General features: G+C 36.5%; 1 protein-coding gene across 2 annotated transcripts in view; it reads left to right on the forward strand.

The window, feature by feature from the left end:
* Window positions 1–14,517, forward strand: part of LOC145990855 (inactive dipeptidyl peptidase 10-like) — a 621,213-nt gene that overhangs the window by 575,076 nt on the left and 31,620 nt on the right. For both annotated transcript variants that reach the window (XM_083126291.1, XM_083126290.1), the window contains exon 10: window positions 12,317–12,552. In XM_083126291.1, coding sequence (XP_082982417.1) covers window positions 12,317–12,552 — 236 coding nt within the window. The remainder of the gene's footprint in view (window positions 1–12,316; window positions 12,553–14,517) is intronic.

Consider the following 14,517-nt stretch of genomic DNA (forward strand, 5'->3'; position numbering starts at 1 on the left):
TGCTCCCTTCGAACTATCAAATATTATAATGTGAAGATTATAAAAACCTACGAGAAAATAATATTGACGATTTTTCAGATTGTGCAAGAATTTAGATTTCGCTCTTGCATATATTAATGAGTTGTTTACAGAGAGAGGCAGGACCCAGAAGTCTGAAATCTGTAACGTTGAGTAATTTTTGTTTTATAACCATGGATGCAAGTCTTAAAGACATCCAGATTTAGTTATAACAGTCCATTGTTTTTAATCCCTGTCCCGACTTTTTTTAAACCGAAGTCGTGTTTCGAAATTGTTTCGTTTTTTTGGGGGGGGCGGGGGTTAACTCACAAGTAGGCATGTTCTTCATTTTAGTAATCATTGCTAATATGTATCATTACGTCATGGGTCCTGTATTCGTATATCGGGCTGGACATGGATGATCTTTCTACAATTTAATCATATCATTGGTCATTCTCATGGTTGCGATTAGCCAAACGTGTCAGAAAATCGACGTAAAATAACCTATCTCCATCAACCCAACAGCATTTTGGATCTTCCCTTTGTTCCACATTTTCGGATATGTCCACCCTTCTAAAAAATACCTCGGTACGGGTCTGCTGTAGGAAGGAATGAAACAAAGAAAACATTTAAATGCTTCACACTTGCTTCGTGGAAGTTGAAGGTGCTTTATTGTTAAGTTATTAAAATCAGGAACTCAAGGTCAAGTGATAAAAATACAAGACGAAGTGTTTTTTATGCAATAAAATATTAAATGGGTAAAAATGTCGAAGCAGGTTATCGTGAATTTTAGCGAAAATGTTTCATATGAGAAATACAAATATAATTTCAACTTTTTCGGGTACCCTTAGGCTTATGGCCCGCCGACGTGTATGTTACATCCCTCATTTGACGTATTCATTCAAATTGTAACGTTTAACTAGAATGTAAAACCAGATAAATACAGAATGTTTTCATTTTATTGCCCATCAAAAATTAGCTTCTTCCATATTTTTTCTCACTTCTATTTATTATGTCTTTCGTATCAACCCCATATGACGCGAGGCCTCCCCGGACAGTCGCCCTCTTTGCCCACCCCTTGCTACGCCACTGCCATTAAATAATTAGGAGATTAGTGTACTTTCACGAGAAATGATTCTGATATCTACAAAATCCTCATGTACATTATTGTATAAATTATTTCGTCAAAACAGGGTGGAGTGATTTAATTTTTTGAAAAAAAAAATCTCTAATTTAAATCACTCTAAATAAATAATTTATAGAATACACTGTGTAATGTACTTAAGGATTTTGTAGATATCAGAAACACTTTTGGTGAAAGTACATTACTCTCGTAATCATTTAATGGTAATTATTATGTTCTAAGATAGGAAAATAAAACAAATAGAGTATATGTACTGCTCATACAAAAGGAAATGTAAAGACAAGATTTCTCTTGATTTATTTATTTATTGAGAAAATTTCAGATACAGCACGTAGCCATTTTACACTGAAATCAATAACAATAAAAACAACAAGAAAGAACAAAAATAAAAATAACAAAATACGACAAAATATTAACGTAAATAAGTCAAGATAGCACAATTAAATATTATTTAGCAACATATATTCTGATGGTTGACCGAAAGGCGTACTCTGTGGAAAATACATCCGCACTTGATGGGCAAAATTAGTAAGCATTTTGTCTAGAAAAATATACAAAATACTAATCATGTTAAACCATAAATTGTGTCAATATCATTATACTGTAAATAAACATGGCATCTGATATTTTTCGAACTATCATTAAAAAAATCTCCAAAATTCAGGTACAAAGACTATAAAAATATTTTAGTTAATATTTTAAGTTACAATTATAGAGTACATCCAGAATGTTTTATTTTCACTGCGAGAAAATTTACTGAAATTATTATTAGTTTCATTAATAAACACAACACACACTTCAATAGTAATTACAGTATCAGAAACAGAAAAATGTATATTTAGGTATATTTCTTATTTGCTTTAATCAAACTGTTCAAATATTTTACAGGGACATTTACTAGAAAAAGTCTTTTCTATAAAAAAAACATATACCTATGTGCATGGTGCCAAAAACCATTCAAGCAATTTTAAGCATGTTTTTTATTTAAATATTTAAAAGATCGATTTAAATTTTGAAAATCCGATTTAATTGAAAAAATCAACAAAAATGATTTTTTAAATAAAGATCATGATTTGTATTCACCCGGCTTGAAAGTGAATTAAATCAGTGATATTTTTCGAAAAGATTACCTCATTTAAACCTTGATTTAAATCACGATTTAAATCAACCTCATATAAATCAATCCACCTTGCTCGCGTCACTACCTGCACAGAGTCTTGTTTTCGTTCGCCAACTCCACAGATAGCTGGGACAGAGTGTAATTATGAGACTCATCTGATCCGTTGCGATTAGCCTAAAGTAGCAGAAACGCAACACGAAGTAACTAAAATATAATACAGTACAAACACATTGTCACAGTGTTTCAGGATAAGTACACATCGTACAAATTGACCCTAATGTTCCAAATCCTCACAGTAGATTTCGCTAGCCCTATGATAATAGAGAACACCCATTAACTTCTGTGGAATGTAACTAAATATATTAATTAGAGCCCATTCACGCGAGGCCAATAGCTAGTGGACAGTCTGTGAATAGTTTATAATCTGGTTCGTGCGTATTTGGTACATTCGGTAACAGTTTCATAGATCGAAGATACATTAAAATCGGGTATTTTGTGTTTCGCATGGTTCGTACTTACCAATTGTGTATTGCGGAATATAGTGCAAGGTGCCATTATGCTTTTTACGCGAAAAAAAAACACAATTTTTCACATAGAGAGTAATTTCTTTGACTCCTTTTTTCGCTTCCATACCACAGAATATGGCGGGCAAATCTTGACTACCGTAGTGGGCGTGCAGTGTTTCCATTCACGGATACCCCCACGAACTATTTCCGATAAGGTTAGGTTCGGTTTGGTTACGTTAGGCAAGCATAGTAAAAAAAAGGGGGGTTTGAAACACTGACAGGGGCTTACGTCATCAAACATACGCAGCATCCGGTTGTCGTAGGGTAAGAAAATGAAAGCAATGGCAATCGTGCGTCGGTGAGATATTTATTTTGAAAAATACATGATTTTCCGGTTAAATATATATTCCACGATGAAAGAAAATACCTCGACGAACGTTGTAAACCTTGGAGAAACTCATTTCCGTAAGTAGTTTCTTGTGTAAAATTGAAGAAATGTGTCTCCGATGTATGAAACTGTTACCGGGTAACGGTTCCAATTGTTTTATGATTTCTCCACTTCTTGTAAGCATACGGAACTCAAGCGGGCGGGCGGGCGGGCGGACGGGCGGGCGGGCGGGCGGGCGGGAGAGACTAATACAGGCATTCGTGATTTGAAACAAACGTGCAGTTGGTGCAGATGTAACGAACGCTACATAGTGGATATTTCCTTCCAAACGATAAATAAAATTGACCACAAACATGGCGGCTGTGCACATCTTAACGTCACATGAAACAGAGGCTTCAACCCAGACGATGGCTCCATCCTGTGGCACGTATGTGAAGCATTGCTGCAACTACACTCCACAAAGATCAACAAACGGCAGGTACCGATGCAGGAATCGAAGAATCCCCTCATTTTATAGCCTGTCGACCAGCCAACGCGATCGAGCTTGACCATGAAACGTCACTATATCGTTCGATAGATCTCCACTTTCATTACCATGGTTTTGTCAATATTGGAAAGTCGAATTTTGAGCGCGTTCCACATTCTAACATCTGCTGCTTTCCAGCTTCCAATCCTGACACCTGTCGATCCCATACGAGTACAAATAGAAAGAAAACGGCATCAAATTGAATTTGTGCACCTCAAGTACATTAGTTGATACAACCTTGTGTACATCATTGTTGCTTTCTTAGTTCATCGATGTATTTTTGATGCATCAAGAGAAAATTATGTATTAAGATTATTAAATAAAATGACTAGAATTATTTTATGTTCTCGTACTTCAAGAAAGATTTTATATTGTCCCTTGTTTCATAACACCATTAGTTCATGTATCACGTGGTCCCTGGTTTGATGCGCGATGGAGGCACATGGCACAGTGTTTCGGATCCCACTTTAAGCTGTAGGTCCAGTCCCAATTAGCATTTACGTGCATAAAGTTGACTTAAAACAAACAAGTATAGTTCATATGACTGATTTACTTTTCGTGCATTTTCTCATAATCTTATCAGTATTCATTGATGTTATTCTTCTTAATTGTTGCTAAAGATCTAGAACAAATGTTCCCTCAAACAGTAAGTTAAGAATTAATTAACCATTATTTGGTGCATTCCAAAAAGCGGGACATTGTTCAGGATGAGCAATCAGATGAGATCAGAGTGGATAAAAATCAGATTTTTTTTAAAAAAATCATATTTGATGATTTTTTAAAATTAAATCGGATTTTCTTGGTTTAAATCGATTTAAAAAAACAACAACTTAGAATTGCTTGTATGGTTTTTGGCACCATACATATAGATATATGTTTTTGTGAAATGCTTTTTCTAGTAAACGACACTGTAAAATATTTGAACAGTTTCATTAAAGCAATTGAAACATTAATGTACGATAAATATACATTTTTGTGTTTCTGTGTTTACATTACCTTTCGTATGAGCTTCACCTCATCAGTACATATATTTTGTTTCCTTTCTTTTCCTTTCTTAGAGCCTAATAATAATCATTCAATGATTACGAGTATAGTGTACTTTCAACAAAAGTGATTCTAATATCTATAAAATCCTTATATACAATATTCTATAAGTTATACAGGGTGTCCGGTATGAGACTGACAGTTATTAAACAGCTATATCTTTTTTAAAAAAAACCGAGGTTGTTTCTAAAAATGGACTGCAAAGGAAGTGTACATTTGCGAGTTTCGTTTCGCAATTGTTCATACTTGTACTACTGCCGGTGTCGGCGCTGGTTTCACTGAAACCGAAATGGCGTCGGTACGCGAAAGAGCGCAATGCGTGTGGTGGTATGCAGAGACAAACAGTGTTGTGCAAATGCAACGAAACTTTCGCCTTGTTTACCAGAAGGATCCTCCATCACGTAACACCATCAAGATGTGGAAGGAACAATTTTTATCTACAGTGAGTGAGATGAAACTTCAAAGTGGTGGTAAACCGCAAGTGTCAGACGAACATGTGGAGTCGATAAGAGATTATTTCACACGTAGTCCGCGTAAGTCAATACGGACAACGAGCAGGAAGCTGGGAATTCCCAGGTCAACTGTGCATGATGTGGTACATAAACGATTACGTTTGCGTGCGTATAAGTTGCAGTTGTTGCAAGAACTTAAGCAAATGACAAGCTATAAAGAAAAAAAATTGCAAATTACATTCTGCTCAAGATTGATAATGATCCAACTTTTCTATCGACCATTGTTTTCTCAGATAAAGCAACTTTTTACCTGTCTGGCTGTGTTAACAGACACAATGTTAGAATATGGGGTTCTAAGAAGCCTCATGAGTATGTGGAACATGTCCGAGAAAGTCCCAAATTTAATGCTTGGTGTGCTTTTAACGCATAATGAAGTCTTTTTCGTGGAGCAAACAGTAACATAAATATGATCGAAAACTTTGCAGTTCCTAAATTACGTCATTTACAACCTACAATGATATTCCAACTAGATGGTGCCCCTCCACATTGGAGCCTACAAGTGAGGGAGTGTTTTGATAGGGAATTTCCTGATCGTTGGATATGCAGTGAAGGGCAAATTTCCTAGCCACCACTGTCGCCTGATGTTACCCCTCTGGATTTTTTTCTCTGTGGTTATGTGAAAGACACTGTGTATTCTGGCTCATAGGTATGAAACCTACAAGAACTGCAGGACCGAATTAGGAATGCGATTGCTTCTGTAACGCTTCAGATGCTACAGAATAAGCGGAGAGGAAATGAATTCAGGTTGAACATCCTCCGTATCACAGAAGGAGCTTATGTGGAGCTATACTGAGCTGTGCTGAGTGGTTACTGCTTCCAATACAACTTGGTGTGTTTACCTTCAAAATGCTTGCTTTTCTGTTTATCTACTTATATCCATATTAAAACCAAAAACTTTTAAAAACTGTCAGTCCCATTCTGGACACCCTGTATATTTAAATCTTGATTAAAATCGCGATTTAAATCAGCTTCATTTATATCAATCCACTTTGGCATTTATTGTTCAAGACTTCAGTTCAGTTTTTGTTGGAAGAAAGGTTATGAACATGGGCGTCGGCAGAAAAGGGGGGGGGGGGGGTGTCCAGCCTTTCCCTCGACCTTCCCTGAAAATTGGCATCATTCATTTCAAATTACAAGAAAGCAGAAAGTCTGTTATTTTTATTGTTAATAACAGGAAAAGGTCCATGTAGTCAAGGGCACCTGCAGGATTTTTCTTACGGGGTGGTCATAGAAACTTTTATTATTATTATTATTATTATTATTATTATTATTATTATTATTATTATTATTATTATTGTTAATGTTATTATTACTATTATTTTGTTGTTTTATTATTAGTATTATTAGCTGCTGCTGCTGCTGATGCTGCTGCTGCTGCTGCTGCTGCTGCTACTACTGCTGCTACTTCTACTACTACTACTACTACTACTACTACTACTACTACTACTACTACTACTACTACTACTACTACTACTACTACTACTACTACTACTACTTTGCAAATCATAAAATTCAAATTGAATTGAAAATATTTTGGCGTTGTATTTAAGTTCAGACTCGAGTCTATTATTTAATGTTAGATAGAAACAAGATTCGCCTTCCTTCCTTTCAATAAGCATCTGGCCTATCACTTTGTTGATGAACTGTTCTTCGTCTTTTTGTACTTTTTCACAATACACAAATATCAGAGTCAGAGACCAATTAATCTACTGTTCTTCATGGTACTTCTGATCCATTGTTTTCGGTGCCGAAGGGTACTGCAAAATAATAATTATAATAATAATAATAATAATAATAATAGCTGCTGAAACTTAAAGCCAGCAAGTAACAGAATTCTTTTCTTTTTTTGTAAAATATCGCTACAATTTTACCATTCGAATTACATTAATTCTTTCCGGAAATCTCAGGAGGGCAAGTACCCCCTGGCACCCCCTCCGGCCGCCCTTCCATGTAGTTAGTAAGCTAATAGATTAGATGCATTAGATAAGAAATATTGAGCGGATAATACGGAATCCAGGTTATAATTTCATATTCTACCACTTAATCCAGAGAACAGATGGTTCCAAAGTTATCAAAATTCCAAAAATTATAGTTTTGGGTGACAGATCATACAATGTAAACTGTATGAGTAAAATTTGTTTTCACTTTTAAAGTCTTTTCTTGAGCAAGACGCTTAAAAGTTGATAACGAAAAGCAGTACAATAACTGAATTTCATTACAATAATTGTGTGAAATGTAAAAAAAAGAAACAAATAGGAAATAGTTGTGCTAGATATTTACTCGTCTTGTGGATCGAGTAGGAACATCCTATTAACAACATCAACAATAATAAAATATTTCGAATAAAATGTACTTATTCTATACTTTATACTATTTATCATTGTATAATAACATTTATAATTTTGGTAATTATTATCATTGTTTCTGTATTTAACTTTTATCAATGGCCAGCTAGTCACCCCATCCAAGAAAAATGTCTGCCAAACCTCAACGTTTATTAAATATATTAATATACATTTTATTGACTCGAGAAATATGATATAAATAGTAATGGTAAAATCACACGCATTTCATTGCATTTTCAATATCTGATGCATTCAGATGTTTGTTGTTACCTTTATGTGCATATCGCCATCATTGTTTTCTGTAAAATTAAATGGAGTAACAACAACATTTTGCAACAGTAAGAGAATCACATAATAATTTCTTCACATGAATCGTATATCGGCTGAAAAGGTTACGAGAGGTTCGACAGTGCTCTATTTTGGAGACAGTCTATTCAGTTAGCTGTCAATGCCAACTACGATCGCACTAACTTTGAAACACATCCAATACGGAGAATCACGTTGCTGCAGAACACGTCAGCTCTTCTTGAATTTGAAGAAGAGCCAATTGGAAAAAATCACCAATAACTTTTCAGAAGAAACATTTCGTCAGTTTGGAACAGCATCCAAAACGAATCACGTTCATGAGCGCTGACTAATTTTAAACAAGACAAGAGACCGAATCATGTTCAAACTTTTACGCATGTGAACTGTCACTAATGTTGAACAAGATCCAAGACCAAGAATCAAGAACAATTTTTTTTCTGATTTTGGAATCCACTCAATTCAGATTGTTTTACCGTAAAATTTGCAGTCATGAATAAGCAAAATCCTTGCAACAATGCGCCACACGACACATCTCCTTTGTCTCCCTGCGTAAACTCCTAAATGATAGTGTCCATATTCACGTAGATAATGTAGACTATGTAAAAAATATAGAGAACATCGTAATCTATGGAAGCGACATGACAAACACAAGGAAGGTTTTGATTGATTTATTTTACTTCGCTTTCTGCAAGTTTTTGGCTAATCGCAAAGATGAGGATGAGTGATGATATTATTAAATTGATGAAGGGACACTCACAAAGAACACCCATGCCTAGACCAGGATTCGAACCCGAGATCCCTGGTGTCAGAGCGTGCTGTGCTAACACCTCTGCCACGGAGGTCGACGACAAGGGATGTTGTGAAACTCATTTACAATTTCGGCTAAGTATAGGAATGATTCTCTTGATATGGAGGAATTTATTACTTAGGCTTCGCTAATGGGAAAACCCACACTTAACCTTTCCTAGTCGATGGCTGTAATAGAATCCTAGATTTTTAGTTATTAATAGGGTCAATAGTTATAAATAGGATTATTTTCAACTGGAAACGAACGAACCAACATGATTGAAATTTTCACTTTTCTTGCAAAACAGTTTTCAAATTTCCCTTCCCAATCCCGTCTCTTTATGGCCTATTTAGGGCAGTCAACATGATTCCAATGTATCTGGTAAAAAACTTCCTCTTGTTACTTTGTTGGTCATGGTAGTAAATTTCTGTAACAGCCTGTAAATTACAGAAAACCAGGAAACAATATTACTTGTAATAAAATATCGCTACGATGTCACCATTAAAATCATATAAATTTTTCCCACATATCTCAAAAATGCCCCTCCTGCCCCGCACCCCTCTAACCCACCTTGGACTCTGGTAAATACAGTTGGAGCTGCTCATACCCGGTTGTGTCATTTTTGAGCTCTTTCAAAGACTGGTGCCCTTCCAGTTTCCTTCCGTATGAAGAGGAATCTAGAAGCCCCGCCGGCATAAGGACAAACATGGAACTTGGCAACCAGCCCTCTCGGCGCCAAAACTTCCTCCGTCTCGCGCCATCTCCAGAGAGAGGGAGTCTGCAAGGGGTGTTTTCGTCCACGCGAACTTATACTTGGAGATAGATATTAGGCTCTTCCTCGCAGGGAATGACTAACTTTGAGTGCTGTGCAGAGTTTAATATGACAGGCGGAAGCCTGTGTGGTTTGTGGGCGAATGTGAAGGAGGCCTCTCGAAAAAGTGTCAACATCCGGAGGGTATCTGGAAACGGATCACTTTTTTAATGTGAATGACTTATACTGGGTATCATCAACAACTTTCTTGAATGGGGAATTAATGTAACAAACTTCAAGTTGTGGCAGAGCAAACTTATTTCAACGTTGGTGAATCTGCATGTTCCGAAAGCAAATTTCAAGCTCCGCACTGCAGTTCTGGATGAACCTTGGCCTCCCCAATTACAGCTCTCTATTCTTCTCTATCCTTTGCTGCATTTCACCAATGTCTAACCCCTATGGTTTTCAGATCGCTCTCCACTTCACCTAGCCAGCGGTTTCGTGGTCTTCCTCTATTTCTTCTGCCTTCCATCTTGGCACGGTGCATAGTTCTTGGTATCCTTCCTTCCTGCATTCTCTCAACATATCTAATCCATCTTAATCGATTTGACTTTACAAATCTCACTATATCTTCCTTTTCTAATATATTGTCTATTTCCATATTATTGCGTATTCTCCAGGTATTTCCGTCTTTGACAGGTCCATAAATTCTTCGCACTATTTTTCTTTAGAATACACGTGGTTTGTTGGCATCTTCAAGCTCTATAGTTGGGTAATAATCAACGCAAGTAAAGAAAAGTGTGTATATTCTCATCCTAATCAATTGCTATAGCTAGTGAAAAATGACGTGTCGTTTACTACACGCAACTGCAATTTATATATTTATTGGCACAGGTATTACTTACAGTACTATATTGTTAGAGTTTGTTGATATAACAAGTGTCGAAGGAAAACCTTTAAAGACCAATAAAAATTGTAGGGCAGACTGTACACAGCTCAAATTTGCTTGAGGTATGGACTATTGTCTACAAAACGACCTCAAGGCTGCAAATTTCTTGGAAAAGAAAAGTCAACATTTCTGTGCATTCTTACCACTTCTGCAGTGGCCTCAGTTCGCAGACAGGTGGGTGGAAAGGCCTTCGCAGTGGCTCATAAGTGACTATACCTGGACCCCAAAGACATATTAAGGTATACACGCACTAACTCAAAGTTGAATGTGGACCAACAATAGGCCTGTGCTAAAATGCAGCAAACTTGTGAAACCCTACATACAGAAATCTACTAGATAAGAAACAAAAACAAATTTAGGTTTTCATTTCAAAGGGAGACCTTGCATTAAAAGGGTTCAGAGATAAAGTAATTCCACAAAAGTAACACATTACAAGTTACTCCCTCCCATCTAAACCAAGCATGAGAGCTTTACTTTGCCATAAATGTAACACTATAATGCATCCAAAATACCAATATAAGGATTTTCAAATTAATCCAAACTCGAGTATCTATACTTTTTATCCGACAGTAAACCACTCGACGTTTGCAGGGGAGACGGGTTTGGTGGGGGTCACATCCAGCTGATAACACTTCTCAAAAATCAGTTTCTCAAGAGAGCTGATAGCACCAAAGTTTATCCTCCTAACAAAATTACATGCATTATTTTCACAATTACAATTCTAGTAATGTCTACGTTGTTGGCTTATGAGGCCAGGTTTAGGGCTGTTAGCAATTCATTTTAGCGACGTGTTATCATCTTGGTGTGCCCTGCACCAGATCCGAGCAACGCATGATATACGCATCCAACATTAAATATACAGGAAAGCAGCGCTTAACACGGATCCAATCTCGATATTATTCAAAGGAACCATTTTTCACAATTCAACTTATATTTGCCCAGTAAATGCAATTCGAGGTGGTTAATTTTAAAGCACATGTCAAAATTATATCTGTGACCATTTGAAAATATTTGTTAATGGTGGCTCTTTGAGAATAGCAACTTCCATTTATTAATTTTTACATTGTCTGACCGTTGTTTTCATATTTTTGTGATAGTTTTACTGCAAAACATGTAAATATGAAAATTTTACACCACTTCGAACTAGTTCATCCTGGCATGCTGCCATCTGTTGATGTTATTATTCTCTCCTTATCATAGTTTAAATACCGTATCTGATTTGTAACGACTATCAGCTGCCATGGTTTCTTAAAAAAATTACACTCCGAAAAAGACGTTACGTATTCCGTAAAATTAAAAGTAATTGTACTTGCATCTAATTGTACCTGGGGGTAACCCTTGGGGGTACAGGCGGCCGGACCGTGGTACTCATCATATCACCTCCAAAATGACCGAGTTCGAGAATGTGTGTGGCCCTAAACCCCACTTCCCCTAAATATGCCTTGATGGCACGGTGCTATATGCACGGGGAACTTTACCTTATTTGTATCTAGTACCATTTCCGTGTATTAATTCAATTTGAGCCTTTTCGAAAACAAAGTTCTTGTTTATATTTTGAAACCGCTTTTCTGCCACATTTGACTAATCGCGACCATGAGGATGCAATGTTCAGTAGATGAAATTGAGATAGCAACAGTGACAAAGGGAATGTCGGGATCAGGACTCGAACCTAGAATACTCGGCTACGAGAAACTTATAATTTTGCTTAACGTGTTCGACCGCCGGAGAGACGGGAATTAAAATGTTCGTTTGACTACCAAATCTGGCAAGTATGGCGGGTGATGTTTGCAACTTCATAGTACTCCCAAGTAAAGATCCGGTCCGGAATATGGAAATATTCTGGAATGAAAAGATAACTTTATATTTAGTATTTCTTTCGCTCAAAACACACTTTCTGGGAACTGTGGAATGTAAATATTTGTTTGTTTTGTTCCATTGCAGTTGTACATCCAGAGAGAATCAGATTGCGGCTGGGTGGACATTTACGAGGCCCCCATCTTCTCCGAGGACAGGACCATGTTCCTCCTGAGGCTCCCCGTGCAGGAAGGCGACTCAGGGAACTTCAAGCACGTGAACCTCATCTACGCCGACAGGCAGCCCCCGCTGAGTACGCCTCTGACGCAGGGGAAGTATGACGTCGTCGAAATAGTAGCATGGGACGAGGAAAACCACTGGGTGTAAGTATAATTATTCGTGTATAAAGGGCTATTACAAGATTCACGCACAATGCAGGATGGCAATGACATTACAAAGCAAAGGATTATTACAAGCTATTACAATTACAGCTTCATGGCTTGTGGAAAAAGGAAAGAAAGACTCATAATTGTTTCCCTTTGTTCTAGTTAGAGGTTCAGTTGGTATATGAGGCGCTACAATCGTTGGAACTAAACAAGGCGTCTCAGCTCCTCTTATGCCAACCTAGCCTCTATCTAGAACAAAGGGAAAGAACTTTATGAGTTTGTCTTTCTGTTGCCATGCGGTTGTAACTGTAACTGTAATAATTTATTTGTAATAATCCTTGGAATGTTGAATAGACTTTATGGCAAACCTGTATATTTTCCATATTTTTATTGAAAGATTTTGCAACTCAGGAAGTATTACATAATCTTGTGTGTTAGTACTTTTTAATATATTATTCTAACCTATAGAATTAAATAAGAATGTTACAGAAAAGAAACCAAGATATAGCAAGGTCATATTCTTCCAGACTTGACTGGACGAGATCGAAAACGAGACGATTTCTATGAAGTCGAGACTTAGTGTCCGAAATTCTCAGTTTTGTTGGAGACTTTCGTACAATATGGAAAGGTTTACCGAAACCAAATTTACTGAACTCTTCAACTTCTTCAGACTGTAACAAGTGGACATCTGCCTGTTTATAATTCACACATTTCGTTTATAGTAATTATCATGTCAATTCATTAGTGTCAATTGTATGATAGCATATTGAGGATAAATTCTTGTTTTCGGAAACAAGTCATCCTGCAATAATAATAATAATAATAATTGAGAAAAGTGGCTTGCTTTAATGGTCTCTGCTAGATTTGAAGGTTTGTGCTGTGACACGTTGTATGTGTTGTATTAGGCATACTCTCGCGACCTGAATTCTGAAATGGTTTTTTTTTTTTAATTTAGTCTCAGAATATGCAGTCAGAAAGGTACAAAAATGTAAAGAAGGACTAAACACAACTATCCTTAGCCCCCCCACCCCTTAGTTTTGGCACACAATCGTCGCCAGTCATTAAAACTAATTACCCTTTTTTACATTTTTACCCTTACTTAAACAAATTGCACATACTTCATCGTAGAAAAGTAAATATGTAATTAAAAAGACTAATTAACTCTAGTCTAAGATCTAACTAAACACACACATGCTGAAATTGATTATTTTTTTATTAACGAACTAATGTGATGGTTGGGGCTGCTTTTTCTGCTTAAGCTGGGGTATGTTGTGTTCAATGGTGGTTAACTTAAGTCGAAGATCTGAGTGCGTGTCAAGTATATTTCTGTACTTGCTTTTCACTTGAATCAGAGATGAAAATACCCTTACCCACAAATATGAGGTGGAGGCCTACATGAGCAACTTTCATGCCTCAACCGAAAGTTCGGGATACTCACCTCTTAAAGATATACACAACTTTTAAACTTTGAATGTAAAAATTTATTTTGAATGCCAGAATCGCAGCTGATATCGTACAGTTGTTCTCTTAGTTTTACTGACATGTTTGAACTTTCAAAACACAAGAATGGGTCTCGAATCCAATGGAATTCACTCATTGTAACTTTCTGGAAAGTAATATTCATTTCGTTAAATTTATTTACCGAGAGCAGAGAGATGAGATAATACACAATCGTAAAACTCACTAGGTAAGGAAAGGTAATTTTTCAGTTATAAAAGATTCTAGGGCTTGGAAGGCAGGAAGGTTACCATTTATTTTACATACTTAGAATGCCGAAACGGAAACGACAGATATCCGATTCCCTTGAGTTAAATATCAGAGAGATGCCAGTTAAAAGTAATGGTGGAACGCGAGTAACAGGAATGTAGGGTTTAGACAACGTACAACACGAGCTGAATTGAAATTCTTAAAACAGTATATCTTAGTAATGGAAATGTAATAGGTTTTTAAGACAGAGTAAAT

The sequence above is a fragment of the Lepisma saccharinum genome, chromosome 8 (genome assembly GCF_977018435.1).
Source record: "Lepisma saccharinum chromosome 8, izLepSacc3.1, whole genome shotgun sequence".
NCBI lineage: Eukaryota > Metazoa > Arthropoda > Insecta > Zygentoma > Lepismatidae > Lepisma > Lepisma saccharinum.